The 17,657-nt window shown below is 42.3% G+C and overlaps 1 protein-coding gene across 4 annotated transcripts in view; it reads right to left on the bottom strand.

Annotated features, from left to right (window-relative positions):
• Positions 1 to 7,546: 7,546 nt before the first annotated feature.
• Positions 7,547 to 17,657, bottom strand: part of SLC38A4 (solute carrier family 38 member 4) — a 34,507-nt gene continuing 24,396 nt past the window's right edge. For all 4 annotated transcript variants that reach the window (XM_083699311.1, XM_083699310.1, XM_083699309.1 and 1 more), the window contains exons 8-16: positions 17,529 to 17,611; positions 17,348 to 17,406; positions 15,523 to 15,801; positions 14,887 to 14,966; positions 14,276 to 14,376; positions 13,698 to 13,822; positions 10,589 to 10,733; positions 9,501 to 9,598; positions 7,547 to 9,393 (exon numbers count right to left, since the gene is read on the bottom strand). In XM_083699311.1, the coding sequence (XP_083555437.1) occupies positions 9,292 to 9,393; positions 9,501 to 9,598; positions 10,589 to 10,733; positions 13,698 to 13,822; positions 14,276 to 14,376; positions 14,887 to 14,966; positions 15,523 to 15,801; positions 17,348 to 17,406; positions 17,529 to 17,611 (1,072 nt within the window). In that variant the 3' untranslated portion in view covers positions 7,547 to 9,291. The remainder of the gene's footprint in view (positions 9,394 to 9,500; positions 9,599 to 10,588; positions 10,734 to 13,697; positions 13,823 to 14,275; positions 14,377 to 14,886; positions 14,967 to 15,522; positions 15,802 to 17,347; positions 17,407 to 17,528; positions 17,612 to 17,657) is intronic.

Below are 17,657 nucleotides of genomic sequence, written 5' to 3'. Positions count from 1 at the left end.
TGTGTCAGTATCTAATTAGACTCCTGCGGTGGGAAGGGATTCGTTGATCAAAAGACAGTATGTGTGAAATGTGCATTTTACAGGCAGATCTGCTTTCAAAGAGTTTGGGGAAAATGTACCGCAATGACCCAGTTACCTGAAGAAACCCTAGAGTTGAGATTATTATCTCATAGACACTGGCAAGAATATAACCTGCTATTATGAGTTCATCCGCTCAAAGATGCAAAACCCAGAATCAAGTGCAGGGAGGAAAGATAATTGTTTAGGCCTGAACACCTAACTATTCTCACAGTTATGTAGAACATGTGAAAAATGTGTTGGCAATTTCTGAGAGCCTTTTAGAAAGTAGGAAGGCTTTCTTACACAAATCTTTTCCAATATGAGTTGTGTTACAGTTCTTCTCTTGTTTCTAATCCAGCTTGTTGTTTACTCTGCTTCTCAACTTCTTGTCTGAAAAGCCCATTTTCATTTCAGCAGTGGCTGACCTTCTGGGCAATCATGTTCCTGAACATCTTGAGAAAAGTTCAGCAAGGGAATTCTCACAAACGGTACAAGTTTTGTCAGTGAACTAAAAGGTCAGTTTGTCTGGAAAATGCCTCACATGTGGTCTTGGAGTAGGAAGAGCTATATCCTCTTTTCAAGAAGCTAGACTATATGGACACAATGGGATGAAAGGACAGGGAAGCTAGGGAGGTCTTGTGGGGTGGGACTGAATTCACATATTGCTTTCACCTTATTAGGAAAACTAAAGTAGGTTTCTTTTCTAATTAGAATAACATGGGAGGGGGATTTCTCTATCTTTAACATAAGATACTCTATTAGACTCAAATCTTGTAGTAATTAGATGATTTAAAAGTCAATGCCAGAGAAGCACTTGTTAAATCAAACAAAACACTGTCTTGAATAATTTAGACTGCCCAGCTTTTCAATGCTGTTTTTCCATTGTTACTGAGATACTAAATCTTCTCCCTCACAGTGAATAAGGATATAGGCATCATTCTGATTGTACGGCTTTTATCAAGCTTTCTTGTGCCATTACAGTATCCAGCGAGCCCAGAGGACATGAAACCATTCCAGAAATCAGATTTTCCAATTAATGGAAAGTCTGATTAAATAGTTTCACATTGACACATGCAAATACGCTATGGATCTGAAAAGTAAGACATATTGATAATTGAGAATTTGCCTGCTTTCAGTGGAATTTGATTTTATTGTTCTTCATGATAGTTTTAAACATTTATTAGCTGCTTCCCATTTCATACTGGAAGGGTAGGGAGTTACTAGCATCCATAAAACTTCCATTGTCCTTGCCAGGAAGCTGACCTGCCATGTGACTGAATTTGAGGGTCTGTTCCTGATGTTGAGTCTGAAGGACAGAATAAAGAAGCTATTGGTACCACCCACTCTACTTCCCAATAGTGTTGGGGTACTTTTAACATCTGTGCTGAGACCAACTCTACGTTACCAGCTCTGGAATTCATTGCCCCCTGACATGGAGCTGTATCACATATACAAAATGTCCAACCTGTGGTAGGACATCCTCTTGATCTGATCTTCCCATCAGGGTGTGAAATCTGTTGGTAGAGGGGTTATAGTAAGCTTGTTGTTGTGGTCTGACAATGGCAGGAACCACAACAGTGATGGGGGTACATTAAGATGGTCCACCCTCAGCATCTCACAGAATCTAATGGATTCCTGAGTGCCCTGATGTATTTTCATACTGATATGGTTGGTGCTCCTGTTGATGTTCTTGATGGGAGCTCTTGACAGGATTGTTCCTAGGTGCCCTCTCTGATGTGGAACCCATAGGGTCCCTGGTATTCAGGAGGCCTGCAGACCATGAAGCAAGGATGGCACCTATAGTGCAGGTGGCATAAGTCTCAGGATGAATTTGACGGAACACAGGTAAGAGTACATCTTCCTTCACAACATGGACCATATTTCCTGAGGCAAAAATAGGTGGAGCAATGGATGTTGTACAGTAGCTATATTCAGGCCATGCAAAAGAAATATGTTTCTGTATCCCCACATAACACACATTTCTCCATTCAGCTAAGCAAAAGGCAGTATTACAGTTCAAGGGCACATTCCAGCCAGGCCAAAGCACCCAAGAAGGCAGAAGAATAGGGCAAGTCTTAAGAGCCAGATAGAAATGTCCCTGGTAGACTGAATTCCCCATCCCTGAACTAGCTAATACTCCAAGTAGACCCATTACAGTATTTAGTCATGTCCATTGATTTCATTGCTTCATTGGTATGACTTAGTTGGGTGCCACCTAAAGACAATACCAATCAAATCTCTATCAGAAGGGAATGCTAGAGATGGATGCCACCACCAAGAAGGCCTCGTCTCCAGTCACCACCAGCCTTATTTCATATAGTGGAGGAACACTGAGGAAAACTCCAGCAGATTATTTCAATGGCTGGGCAAGGTTTATCTGAAAGCAGGAACTTTGACTTGTGCCTAGAAACTTAAGTCAATAATAGTGCCACTATGTTTAACTGCGGTTTCTGAACCATCTTTACATTGTGACACCTATGAGGGACTTTTGGACTAGGGGAACTAATACTTTTTTTTGAGGGGAGAAGGTTATTTGCTTTGCCCATTGTTGACAATCAGGCTTGCCTTCACTGCTGCCAGTTCCCTTTCCTGCTGCTTTGGGCTCTGTAGGAAATGGATAGAAGTGACAGTACAAAACTTCCCCTGGGCTTGAAATACTGCTGGAAAGAAAGGTCTCCAGTCATGTGACCAGTGCTGGATTTATGTATAGCATAAGTAGGCTGAAGCCTAGGGCCTCTAAATCTAGGGGGCCTCGCCAGCCCGTCCGTTCCTCAGTGGGCAGTCTGCCATCTCCCAAAATTGCAAACCCAAGACTTCATGCTCTCTACTGGAGTCTCCAGGTCCAGTACAAAGAACATAAGAAGGGAGAGCAGGGACCTTGAAGTTCCCAACAACTGTTAACCAAGCAAGCCAGCACACAGGTCACCTTTGTCAAAGCCAGGACGCCTATGTCCTGACCAGGCCTGCACCCATTCTTGTTTTTGTACAATCCTGTTTGTTCTCAGTAACCAAAATCATATTATCAACATATACAAGCAGAAAAGTTGTTTTCCTTCATTTGCAAGGAATCGTACAAAACAAAGTGGCGCTAATAAAGAAAAGTTCCAGGGTGGCAACAGAAAGCAAACTAAAAATGCTTTTGCAGTTCATCAAAACTATCCAGCAACCTCAAGTTATAGGAAAACTGGTGCTATTAACAGTAATCCTTCTAGTTGGTTAATTGGTTTGGCAACTTCCATGCACATGATGTGTGATGCTAATTATTTCCCCAAAGAGTTAAATGATAATGAATCAGAGGCAGCTACAGTTGCAAATGGTAACAAAATATCTGTGAAAGGAAGAGGAGCAGGTTTGCTCAAGTGTGTTGCAGGTAGAAATACTGTTTGTAATGAAGTGAGAGCAGTTGTTTACTTGCTCAAATTAACAAATAAAGGTTTGAGAATTTAAATTCTGGATTAAAATTGATTACTTAACTGAGAAGGGGTTTGTAACAAAAACACTGGGGCCTAATTTGAATAGTAGAGTGCCTGGTAGCTGGTGGGCAACCTCACCCTTTATTTGCACACTGTGGCTGCAGACCAAATCACCTGTCAAGAGAGTTATGAGATTCAGGTGAGGTTCAGATACCTTGTCAATCCCAGCAGGTATATAAGAGGCCTTTGCCCTGGCCAGGCCACTTGGTGAGTGGGATTGCAGCTTGAAGGCTGCTGCTATCCATGGTCAGAAACTGGTTGATGTCTAGTGATGGAAACTAGCAGATTTTGGTGACTGGTAACCAGTGGACTTCACATTCAGAAGCTGGTGGATGCTGGAAGGTTGAAGCAAGCTGATGTTTGTGGGTGTGAGTTGGTTGCAGTACTCCTTCGGTAGCTGGTTGAAAGAAGCTGGTGGATATTTGTGAATTCAAGACAGAGAATGAATGTGTATGAATGGAGAGTCAATGATGAATGAATATGCCCTTTGGTGTTCTTCATGGATGTCAGCTGATATATATTTGTGTGAGTTAATTGAAGGCATTGAATGTGGTCAATGTGAAATGCTGTGTGAATGGGATGTGTGAAAAGTGAATATTTATGAATAGTTGAAACCTGTGGGGGAAGCCATGACCATCAAAGTGGCATATTAATGCTTTTAATGTATGGTGTGGAACTGTGGATGTAGTCAAAGATAGTTATAAGCTTCTTCCTGACCAAAGCACCTCTAGTCTGAATTTGTGAGGAGCTTGTAGAGATAAATAGTAAAATAAAAAGGAGTGTTTGTTCATACACTGACTAATTAGCTAAAAGACTTTAATTAATTTTTATAAGGGTGGGCTAATATGCTTAATAAAATAATTGCAAAGTTTGGAGCAGCATATATCAGTTCTTAAGCAGAATGGAAGACAAATGTTTTTAGACATTTCCTCAGAAATTATCAATGACTTCCAGAGGAGGGCAGCATTGCTACAGCTGAACTGATAATCTATAACTTTCAGCAGGTTACTACAGGAAACAGAAGGGGGACTGCTGAATATAGTAGCATTTTCATACATGGAAGACATTTCATAATACCCTGTTAGCTATGTGCAGATGAACATGTGAAATGGCTGCAGACATTTAAATTTAGCTGACCTCAGTTCTGAATTTCAAGAATATCTACACCATATTATTCGCATATTGAAATATAAGGTAAAGGGAGGTAAAGGGACCCCTGACCATTAGGTCCAGTCGTGGCGGCGCTCATCTCGCTTTATTGGCTGAGGGAGCCGGCGTACAGCTTCCGGGTCATGTGGCCAGCATGACTAAGCCGCTTCTGGCGAACAAGAGCAGTGCACGGAAATGCCGTTTACCTTCCCACCGGAGCGGTACCTATTTATCTACTTGCACTTTGATGTGCTTTCAGACTGCTAGGTTGGCAGGAGCAGGGACCGAGCAACGGGAGCTCACCTCGTCGCGGGGATTCGACCCGCCGACCTTCTGATCTGCAAGTCCTAGGCTCTGTGGTTTAACCCACAATGCCACCTTATATCTCCTTTATTGAAATATACACAGGTGTAATTTTGTCCCTTGCGATATTGACCTGGATGCCCTTCACAATAAGGAGAAATAATACATTACATTCCAAGTGTACTTTTTGGGATATACTCCCTGGGGAAATTTGTGTGTGTGTGCGTGCTGCTTCCTAATTTCTGTTGTGTTTTCTTGCCTATTTTATCCGTTTGTGGAGAGGCCATTGTCCATATAGTTAATATAAAGAAGGTTTCGTTTATTAATGGCACACATCCACACCATGTTTTTAAATTGCTCTTATACCACCTTAACCCACACTTGGTCCTAACATCAATCCCATCCACACATTGTCCCCCTCAAAAGTATTTCTAGGTCTTCAAATTCAGGGTTAAATATGTCTCTTGGGTGAGGGGAACAGTGTGCCTGCCAGAATAAAACTCCTTTCTACTTGCCTTTTCCCCTCAGTGCTTGTCTGACGCGATCAGCCAAGAGAATGAGTGGACAGGATGGTTTTAAAAGGCCAATATCTGCGTACATTTCAAAACTTATTTCTACAGTGTGTTTCACAAGTTTCCACAATATTTCATCACCATGGAATTATTGACTAACTGAACGGGTTTGTAGCGAGCTGTGTAGGACCCTTGATGTGTATATTGTTTGTGTAGGCACATACTGGACTAGAATCCATTTCTGTGAATTGCCAATCGAGAATTATTCCATGGCTCACAGTAAGAAGTTGCAAGATGGTGAGGCTGATGTCTGACTGCAAGTAATGAACTACAGTTGTGAAAAAGGAGTGGAAATCTATGGGAACGAAGGAACAGGGCATGGAAAAAGCTGCACACTTCGATTCAAAACCTAGTCATATGATCCAGTGGAAACTATACTGTGAACAGTTCCCGTGACTCTCAGGGCTTTTTTTGGTCATGGCCCTGATCTGGTGGAACGCTCTGTCACAAGAGACCAGGGTCCTGCGGGACTTGACATCTTTCCACAGGGCCTGCAAGACGGAGCTTTTCCACCAGGCCTTTGGCCAAGGCACAGTCTGACCCCCTCCTTCTGTAATCCTCATAGAACTCTAGCCCAATGGTTGCCATTAATTTGATTCTGAATTGATTTTAGAATGTCTTTTAATTAATTGTGTGATTTTATGTACACTGTGTTATTTTTACTTGTTGTTAGCTGCTCTGAGCCCGGCTTTGGCCGGGGAGGGCAGGATACAAATTAAAATGTATTATTATTATTCCAAAGACTTGAACCAGGAGTAGCCAACATGGTTCTCCTGCAGATGTTGGACTCTCAGCTCCTATCAGCCACAGGCACCATAGCCAATGGAGAAGGTTGATAGCAGTTGTAGTCCCAACATCTGTCTTTAACTTAGGAAAACTAAAAAGTAGAGCCCATAACCAGCAAGCAGAGTGACAGCACTCCTCCCCAACTTGTGATTTGCAGGAAGTAGTATTTAAGGGCACTTATTGTGTGTCTCTCCCTCCACTGAATGGTGTAGGTTCCCCCCGCCCTCTTCTGAGGATGGGAAGGGGTTGGGAGAATGAGCGGCCTTTGGATCCTGCAGATGCAAGGACTCTTTCATCTACCCCACTATGTCCCATTTCCAGTGGCATAGCGTGGGTTGTCAGTAATTTGCGCCCCCTAACCCATGGATTTGTGCCCCCTAACCCATGGATTTGCACCCCCTAACCCTAACCCCCAGATGTTGCGCCTGGTGCGGCCGGCCCCCCCTGCACCCCCACGCTACGCCACTGCCCATTTCCAGCTCTACTACCCATAGAGCACCACTGATAGAAAAGCAATTCTGATAGAGCTTCCCACTGCTGCACTAGGAAGGTTTTGACCTGCCATCCTCCCATCCTGCTCATGGAGAGGAAAGTCCACAGCTATCTGTTGGTTTCTCCGCCATATCGATGACAGTATTCAACTAAGTTTTACCCATTGAATGGAGACCCATTGAAATTAAATGAACCTAATTTCATTGATTCAGTGGGTCTACTCTGAGTAAAACCTCATTGTCTACCACCCAAATACAGTCCTACCTTGGGTTACAGATGCTTCAGGTTGGGTGTTTTCGGGTTGCGCACCACGCCGAACCCAGAAGTACTGGAACGGGTTACTTCCAGGTTTCAGCACTCGCGCATGCACAGCAACACTAAATTGCGCTTTGCGCATGCACAGAAGCTCTGAATCGCAACCCGCACGTGCACAGACGTGGCACTGCGGGTTGCAAACGTGCCTCCGGCATGGATCATGTTCGCAACCCGAGCGTCCACTGAACACCTAATAAAGTGCTTTTGCACTGGCAAAGCAGTTCAAGCTGGGGCTTTTATGTTTCTCTTTAGTGCAAAGCCACAATCTGCAACACTGTATACCTGGGAAACAAATCCCATTCCCAGCAAGTAGTGTTGAATCCTAAATTGCAAGCGTGGTCGGTCTGTTCTAAAAATAAAGTGTTGAACAACAGATTGACAAAAGCAGGTCATATTCCTGAATTCTTGAAGTTTATTGTAATAATCCATTTTGGTAACATTTGACTGCCTTATTCTACTTGGGTAATCTTTTGGACTTCCATAGATAAATTCCAAACACTGAGATGTAAAGTGAGCCCCTCTGGAAAATACCTCCCTCCCCTGCTTTCAAAATGGTATAAAGGTTGTGACTGTGAAAACAACTACACAAATAAGATATATAAAAATCAAAACATTGTATCGTACAGCAACATTCAATAGCGAATAAGATTATATACATAAATATTTATATAGTACATATATAGAAATGATCACTGTTTCCTGCACTGACCATTTATCAAACAAAAATGCATTTAACAATACTGGTAAGTGTGCTTTTCACGTTCCTTGCGATCTCCTTACACCCATCTGAGTTATAGTGGAAGACTTAAGAACTTCAGAGGAGCTCTGGTAGATCAGACCAAAAACCCATCTAGTCTAGGATTCTGTTTATACAGAGGCCAACTAGATGCCTCCGGGAAGCCACAAACAGGACCTGAGTGTGGTAGTCCTCTCCTGTTCATGTCTCCCAGACAAAATGCAAACAGAGATCCAGCTTGTCTTAGAAGGTCTTCAAAACAGAATTATAATTGCAGGATCAGGTTTCCGTCTGGCATAGGCATAATATTTTGCTCACAACAGGGATCCTACCAGAACCAGCCTCCCTCTAACAAGTAAGTGTGCTACAGTGACAAAGATAAGATGTACTTGCTATGAGATTGTTGTCATCTTGCTAAGGGTTCCACTCATCCTCCAGTGGCCACCAGGAATACCTGACAAGAGCATAGAGACTTCATATAATGCTCACAATGGCAGCATCACTGCCAATTGGAGAAGCTTTGAAGGTCCCCTAGGGCAAGACACAATCTTACTGGTGTGGCTAGTTGTTGATTGTAATTGACAGTAGCTGCAACTTGCTGAGAGAGATGGGACAGTTATGCCCCACCAAAAGCAATGGCAGCCAGTTTTTGTAAAAGGAAAATGAGATTGCTGAAAGTTATGATGGCCAAGAACTGACCATACTTGTGCACCTTCAATACAGAGCACTTTTGTGATCACCTGTCCATATAATTTATTGCTTGATAAGTAAAATACTTACAAAGGGTTGGTGCTCACAACTGGACCGTACTTGTTAACTTTATGCACAACCATTCAACACAATTGTTGCTTTTATTTTCTCTTCCCTTCTGTGTCTATGTACATGCATACACACTATACATACCTATATACACACACTCAGTTTTGAGATGTTGATGGTCTTAGCTTTTGAACGACTCCCAAATATTCCAGCCTCTATCTTTAAATAGGGTGCAACATATTCCGTAATAAACCATACCCACAGACAATTTTACAAGGCACTAGGGTAACTTCTGAGCTACTACATTGTCTCCGTATTCTAGAAACTGTGGTTATCAAAACAACAATAGCAGTAACAGTCTGTTTCAAGGACTATATACACATTTTTTTATTCTATCCTGGTCCAGAAGAGTTTGGCACAGGCTTTAATGCATAAATAACAATCCCTTATTAAAGGGCACTTGAATATTCCATAGGATCCTCCTAGTGGCATTACTAGTAAAAGTCTTTGGAATTTTGCAGTTATTGACTAGAAGCAATGTCCCCTTCTATGTGTCAAAAGTCTTTTTCCCTCTTGTTTTGGATGATAGCATTCAACCATTTCCAACACGAAAGAAAAAACAAATATTTTCTATTTTTCTTCCAGATTAATGCTGCTTGGAACCTGGAGAGTTGTAAATCCAGTCCAGGACAATTAGTGTCATGCTTCCAATCATAAAGATCACACCAACAATCAGGAAAACCAGAGCCTGTAATTGAGAAGGAAAAAGAAAAAGAAAATCCCATTTTAGTGGGGGAAAGGGTTTATGATTTGGCAATACTGAACTGCGGTGCTGATTGCTTCCAGTCTACTTACCCCGATCTTCTGAGGGGACCTGAAAGGTTCTTTCTTGACAATCCGGAGATAAAAAGCAGCAGGAAGAATAAAGATCAGCATTGTGGCAGCAGAGGCACCTGAAGCAGAAGACACAAATGGTTAATGTTTAGACAGCAGCCTTAGAGGACCACCTCTCTCCATATGAACTGAACCGGACCCTGTGATCATCATCTGAGGTCCTTCTTCATGGGCCACCTCTATGAGAGGCCCAGTGGATGGCAACACAAGAACGAGTCTTTTCTGTGGTAGCTCTCTGGAATGCTCTCTTCAGGGAAGCTCACCTGGCGCCTTCATTACATATCTTTAGATGCTGGCCAGAAAGGCAGAGGCCAGCAACCACTGCTTTAGATGTATAGTGCAGATGGGGCCTGAGATTACTGGGAACTACTCACAGCTAATTGTTTACAAAACTGCAGCGTTAAACCATATATAATAGTTCAATCCTATGCCTCTCTATTAAGACGTAGGCATCATAAGTTCAATAGGGTAGGTAAGGTAAAAGACCCCTGGACGGTTAAGTCCAGTCAAAGGCGACTATGAGGTTGCAGCGCTAATCTTGCCTTTACCTTTAAGTTCAATATGACTCACCTCCAGGTAAGTGTGTATCGGAAGGCAAGCTTTAGTTCTAAAAGGCATGGCTGAACTGAAAGGTCTTATTTAAAAGGGCTGGTTTCCTGAAATCTGTCATATCAGACCTGGTAACTGATTTCAGAGCGTGGTGTTCACCCTCCAAAAAGGAGCGTTTTGTTGGTTGCCAACAGCCTGATTTTGGTGTGTGTGTTAGTTATGGGGGTGTAAAGAAGGCCATGTGGCACACATAGCTCTGTCTTTCAACTAAGGGGGATGGCCTAAGCACTGAGAAGGAACAGCCTGGAGGTTGTCAGCATTTCCCCCACCCCCCAAATCCAGGGTTTGTGTAGCCTGAGGTAGCTGCCCCACTCTGCCCAATGGTATGGCCATCTTTGCTCCTACTGCACTGAATTCTACAGTACAGGTGTTTCAACAGACATGATTTGTTTCCCCTGGAGGCATAGTAAGATAAGTAAGGATTTTGTTCCAAAGCATACCTATGAATCCAAAGATGTCTCTAATGCTAGGGACAAAAATAACTAAGACGTTGTTGAAGGCGAGGATTGCTGCAGCAATCAAAAAGTGTCTTATCCAACTGAAAGGCCTTCCGGGAAACAAGAGTGCGGTAACCGAAGTACGAATCTGTTAAAGAAAAAAGAAAAGGAAATGTTAACCAGCATATTTTATCATCTTAAATTTAGAATTGATGCTGGGTAATTCTGAAGCAAAAAGGAATCCTGTCTTTCTCTTCATCTTTATAAGCATTCCCTTTTAGTGATGAAAATGTTTCTATTCCACCAGGCTTATGCAGGCAGTTAAGAGTACATCTCCCACAATGGTCTATCAATGTTTATTTTTAAGTTCTTCTTGCTTTTAACTTGTTTTTAACTTTTCACAATTTTTTTGTTTGTTTTTATCTGTTCATATTGTGGTAAACCACTGTGATATTTATAATGCTACAGCAATATATAAATCTTTTTCATAAATAAAACAAACCAACAATGCTAATATAGTTTTATGACTAATGTGTGTACTTTGCAGCAGAATTCGAAATATTGATAAAAAGTATGTAAATGGGAGATAAATACTTTGAAGAAAAGATGTTTCTGCTACTAGAAGAAAATAGCACACGTTTACTTTCTTATTTATTTATTTTTTAGTAAAAAAGAAATGCAACATGCAAAAGTCCTTTGAACCTCCCAGCTCAGTAATGGTTAAGTACATGGGGGATTTTTTCCTCATTCTCAAAATTATTGTAGGTTATAAAAAAAGCAGACACCTTTGCTTTCAGTGGGGGAAAACAGTGCATTGTAAGTACTCGTACACTCGATCATTCAATCTATAAATTACAGAGATATGTCAGTTTTGTTTGGCCCTGACCTTGCAAACTACCCAAACCTGAACAGCTTTCCTGCAGCTTTTGTACTTGCAGAGATAATAACTAGGTAAAAGGTCAAGGCAGCCCCACTTGGCAACTGCGGATAGGGTTACACTCCAAGTCCTTCGCATAGCTGAAGAAGCAAAAATCTCTAAGTGCAACAGGACAGCAAAAACGGCTAGCAGATCAGGGTCAATTCAGAGCCATGCTGGATTACTCAATTACCAGGAGAGCACCCAAAAATGTTTTGTTTTTTTAAAAAAAGAATTTGACACTTGATATTTCAAAAGTAGTCATTGGAAAAATCAGAAGTTTGTTTGACTTCCTTGTCCTCTGCTACACATACTTCCCCCATTTTTCTGTCTCTTTATATTACTTATGCCACCTAAAAAAGGCCCTCAGAGAACAACAATGTGTCAGGACAAACTCAATTCACTTTCCCTGTTGTGTAGGGAAGCAGACATGCTTCGCTGAGGAACTTCTCCAGAATTTTGCAACCAGAAAGCATAGCGATAAGCTGCTATTTCAATTTCAGCATACATGTAAGTTTTGTGACATTTTGGAAGAACAAAACCGTATATTATGGTTTAGGCTTGTTTTTTATTTTGAATGACATGGGGGAAGGCACCATAATCTTTTCTGTGTCTGGGAACTCTAGAGGTCTTAATCTGACCCTGTTCATAAACATTCCCTCTAGTACCAATGTTTGGGAGTAAGCAAACTTATATAGCCATAAATGAACCACCCAAGTGCAGGAGGAAGGTAGTATTCTGCTCAGGGGGGAACTTCAAGGTTTGAAGGAGTTAAAAAACTTTTTGGGGGGATTCTAAAAAAAAGGGGGGGGGGAGAATCCCACATACACCCAAAGCAGAATAGCCCAGTGAGAATCAAATGTGCTCTGTAGTTACAGAAAATCAGAATATCTAGTGGAGAAGGGAAAACCAAAGAAGAGAATGGGATGGTGTTCTGGAAGAGGGATGAATGGGTGTCTGGAAGACTAAATCCCACACCACATCTTGTTACACCTCCCACTTTTCCACACTATCTGGAGCTTTTTTTGGAGTGATTCTGGCACTTCAGAATGACCTTCACAATGTAAGGCTTACAGAGGCATTATGCCATTTGGATCCATGGGGAAATATATTATTACTCTCTGAATTTGGGGGGGGGGGAGGGTAGGGGGAGATTACATAGCTTATCTGAACCCTATGAGCATGAGACAAAACGAAGCCTTCAGCCTTGCAGTGCAATATTCCTTTAAGGACATTGTGTAACTGTAACTTGAGAAACTCAGGGGAGCTGATAGCTGTTGTAGTGTGCAAGCTGAGAGGCTCTAACACACGTTGTTGGGGATCTGTCAACAATTCAAACTGACTTGAATGCACCTCTGCTTTCATACTTAGTCACCTCCCTGGAGAAAGCTTATTACTTTGGGAACAGCAACAGCAACAAATACATAGCCCAAAGTCACCAACAGCTGCAGCAAAAGCGGCACTGAGGCTTTTCCTTGCACCTCTGCCATTTCCCCTTAAATGCTTAAAAAGAGATAGGAACTGCTACTACCAGGCAGTTGAGGATGCCTCAAATTCTCTTATAAGCTCTGTCAAAAAGAGGCCCACGTGGGTAAGTGTAAAGTGGCTAAATCCACGTAACAAGGAAAAACAAAGAAGAAGAAGAAGAAGAAGAAGAAGAAGAAGAAGAAGAAGAAGAAGAAGAAGAGTTTGGATTTGATATCCCGCCTTTCACTCCCTTTAAGGAGTCTCAAAGCGGCTAACATTCTCCTTTCCCTTCCTCCCCCACAACAAACACTCTGTGAGGTGAGTGGGGCTGAGAGACACCGGGTGCGTTTCTTGTTGATGTAATTGGGGTGGTTTTTTGTGTATCTCTCTCTCCCTGTTTGTGAATAATTATTAACACATGATTTTATTGGCTTTGACAGGTGGGTATTACTTTCATAACATGTTATGTTTATGGGTCAACAGGGATAAATCACAAGTCTAGACTAGAAATAGGGTTGCCATACACCCTGAATTTCCCAGAAAATAGTGTCAACAACTTTGAGTTTCATTTCTCCCTGAAAAACTCAACCAGGGTCATGACTGGTCTGATCAAACGATCCCCCATAACATGGAAAAGCAGCTACATGGCAACAGTTCAATATCCAGTCTGTAAAAGGTCCTCTGGTATGGGCTGCTCAAAGATCATTTAATAACAGCCTCTTGACTTACAGGAAACAGGACTATGGGCACAGTCAGGGTCACAGCCACAAGTACAGCAAGGCGAACCATCAAAAGCAGGGTGTCAAAAGTGTACACTTTGGTGTAGGTATGAAGAAGCTCATCCTCCACTTCGCCTGCAAAAAGGAAATGAAGAAAGTCAGCTTTCTCAGGCAGTCTCATGTCCACTCAGTGCCATAGACATATATGGACACACGGGCACACGTGATTGCAATTTGAGAAGTTATAATTGACAGACCAGACAATTATTTAGCTTTGGGAGGCCCAGATCAGAAATAACACTTAACCATGTTAAACACTAGCAGTTGTTTTTGTTGTCTAACTTGCTCTAAAGCTGCAGGGCAAGCCAAGGGGCTATGTGTCATACTGGAGGGGCAGGCTGACCCCGCTCCCTGGTGGCCCATGCCCACTCGTGATTCGCTGATTAGGCAAAAGTGGGTGGAGTCAGAGGCTTCCTTTGCTGCTTGGGAAACAGTCCCTGGGATTTCCAATGTCGGATCTCAGCGCATGTGCAGGAACTCTGGCCCGCAATTGCACCCATCTCAACTACTGAGAGAGTTTTGACTCACCGTAGAAAGTCAGGTAGCCAAACAGAGCAGCAAGGAGGTACATGGCGAGCATCCCAGTGATGGAGACATTGGCAACACTTTGCATACGTTTTCGTGATCGACTGAATGGGAAAATGAAATAAATTAAATTAAAAATGCATGTAATGAATGAAGAAGCCATTACTTTCTTGAAAAGACTAACCAGCTCAAGTATTTGTGTATACAGCAATTCCCTTTATAGCAATTCCTCTTATTGAAGGCGTGGGGAACTGTGGGACTCCATCTCTCATCAGCTCCAGCCAGCATGGCTAAAGGTCAGGATGATGGGAGTTGTAGTCCACACACCAACCACCCCCAACAAATGTCTTAGTGACATGACTGGGGGAAACTGAGCCCCTGGCAGAATTAATTTGGCCCTTGGGCCAGGGATTCTTCATCCCTGAACTAAAGGTTATAAAAATATAAAGATAATAGCAAAAGCAATAAATATATGAGGATAATTAATAGGAGAAAAATAATTCATTAGTAGGAAATCAATTAATATATTTTTAACTAAAATTAGAAAAGGAGGGGGGAAGGTTTCAATAATGAGCCTATTTTAAGTAGAGTATATTGATGAGAAGCCATCTTACTTTTTCAGTTCACTGTATATGGGTAGTACTTCAGGATGGCACACAAACGCAAAGGCCAGGATCGGTATTGTATAGGCAGTCTAAAACAAAAAACAAGGATTGCAGTTGCTGGTTAGTTTTCTCCACATCTCACTGGACCATTTTACTGAACAAAGTGACTGGCTTTATACTGCAGCTGTTCCAGGTAAAGGTCTAGACAAGATGGAAGCCCTGAGTAGGGGGACCGAATGAAGGAATGCTATGCAATGGCTTATCAAAAGGATATCTTGTGTATAAATTTGGGGAATCATAAACGCAACAAAGAGATGGCCTAGCCACTGGCCACCACCATCCCCTGTGTACTGCTGACTTGAGGGTGGCCAATGTTGCACCCTCTAGATGTTGCTGGACATCCCATCTGCCTTAACCAGCAGGTCCCAATCAGTATTTAGTAAAAGGAGACAAATAATCTCAATCTAGATAGACACCCAGGGGGTCTTTGGTCTTCAAGAGGAGCCCAGTAAATGCTTCAGACTGGCATAATGACTGGGGCAATCTGCAACTCCCAGAATGACTCTGTGCAATAAAATTCTGTTAGTCAAGGGGCAACGGCAGGCAGGCAGTTCTATGTGAAGCAAAATCGTAAGAGAGCCTTACCCGTGAGTTAAACACAAAATATTTGGGGGTACACTTCTCATCGTCCTCTCCATGGGCTTCATATTCTACTCCACTCTGGTGCATCTTGTCTTTGGCTTCTTCAAAACTGGAATACTGCTTGTAGGTGCTGTCCAACATAAAGTTTACTTCGGAATTGGCAGAATCATTGGGTAGCATCACGACATGCAATGGAGCTGTGGTGCTGTTGTAGGACCAATTGCCAGCACCACTGCCCAAGACTGGGAGAGGGCACGGTATTTGGGATTTCTTGTAGATGACCTAAAGTAAGATTACAAATATACATATATATCAAGAGACTGAATATGGCAAATAATAAGTTGAAACGTTGAATGCCTTTACAAGACATTGCTATTGTTTTCTAACAAAATTATATCTAATTGGGCGATGTTTCTGTTTTCCTGCTTGTGCTGTCTGTGATTGATTCCCTGCAGTCACTAAAGTGGGGATCAATTCATGGCACAACAGAACTGTCAGGAGGGATTGGGAAAAGAAACCACAGAGCTCGCGTCCCAGAGAAGCATTCCAAAGGTCTGCTCTGCACACTAAAAAGCATAGAGCATTCTGAAGGGCCACTCTAGTCCTCACACTCTGTGCCATGTGCACCAAAATCCCCAGGGGATATTTTTTTGTTCTCCAGCAGCAGCAACAAAAAATTATGGGGAGCTTTAAGGATTTCATTTGAAGTGGGGGTGGGCCTTGCAGGTCGACAGCCTCGATTCTGTAGCAAAGCTTATTCATCTTGTTCATGGGCATTTTGCATATATTACAGTGCCCCGGTGTTCTTTTGGACAGCAGATGGCTGCAATACTTATCCTGCTTACTCCACAGAAACTCAACTGAGATTGAGATGAAAACATTCTGAAGCATGCAACTGTCAAATTTTCACAAGAAAGGGATTTTTCCTAAAGGGGTGTGCATCATAAAGATATGTGTGTGTGTGTGTGTGTGTGTGTATGATGATGAAAGCAGACAGGTAAATGGAAGAGGAAATTGATTTGAATTTGAATGGTTCCTATGCTTATTTGGTCTACTGCCTGAGATGTCTTAACAGGTCTGCTTTGCAGCTTCGAAGCATGGTTAATCCCAGGAGCTGCTTGCCCAGTGAGGCTGAGCTGCAGCGATAGCATTCCAGCATCATCATCACTGCCATTCACAAGGGGTGAGGTCATTGCAGTATAGCACACTGGCTGCAATCCAGTGCTGACACCAGTGTGCTATGCAGCGCTCAACTTGCTGTCACTCGACCCTTACCCTCACCCCAAGTAAGCTACAACTAACTACACTGCTGAGGTGAGACTACTGTTGCAGCTCTACCTTTCATGGTTGAGTTACCCTGCTCTGCTTCTTCTCTAAACTCATTCGCAACATGGCCAGGCCACGCCGCGATCTTGTCTCGTTTTTATCACTCTGGGCTACTCAGCACACTTCCTAAACCACAGGCTCAAACTTCTGTTGCAACAGTTATGGTGTAGACTTAGTCTTGTTTTTTTGTTCTGAGGTCCCAGATCTCCTCCCTCTTCCCCTTCTTTTAAACCTTTTTTGTGTGTGAAAAAACTTTGTTTACAGGTGAGACCCCAGTTATCTTCAATTTGCTCAGAATCCTAAATTTGCATCTATACATTTCAATCAGCAAGTGTAACAAATTTGCACCAATTTGCTCCTGTGCCCTGAATGTGATATGTCTCTAACAGCACCCCTGGCCACAGTCCACACTATATAAGCACACTGTTACCACTCACACATATATTACACATACACGCATTGTTCTGCAAATGTTGCTACACCATTTCCTATAATTACTTACCACACTTACGAAGAATACCATGCAGGTAAGTGAAAATCCACTTGTATAACCAAGATACCCTACAAAAACAACAAAGTGAATGCACAGTTAAACCACAGGTGAAATTAGACGACCAACTCTAAGAGTTTGATAGAGATAAGTCATTATAGATGTATTTTAATAAGGTAGTTGATTGGTTTACCTAAATTCTTCAGAAGTGAAAGTGGAAGAATCACACCAATGCTCACAAATATCACAAGGTAGTTCCCATTTAGATACCATTCCCTAGAATGAGAAGACAGAATAGCCATGTATCAATCAAATCTGCTGA

The sequence above is a fragment of the Podarcis gaigeae genome, assembly GCF_964106915.1.
Source record: "Podarcis gaigeae genome assembly, chromosome: 10".
Lineage (NCBI taxonomy): Eukaryota > Metazoa > Chordata > Lepidosauria > Squamata > Lacertidae > Podarcis > Podarcis gaigeae.
The sequence above is the reverse complement of the archived record's forward strand: the minus strand, read 5'-3'. Positions and strand labels throughout refer to the sequence as shown.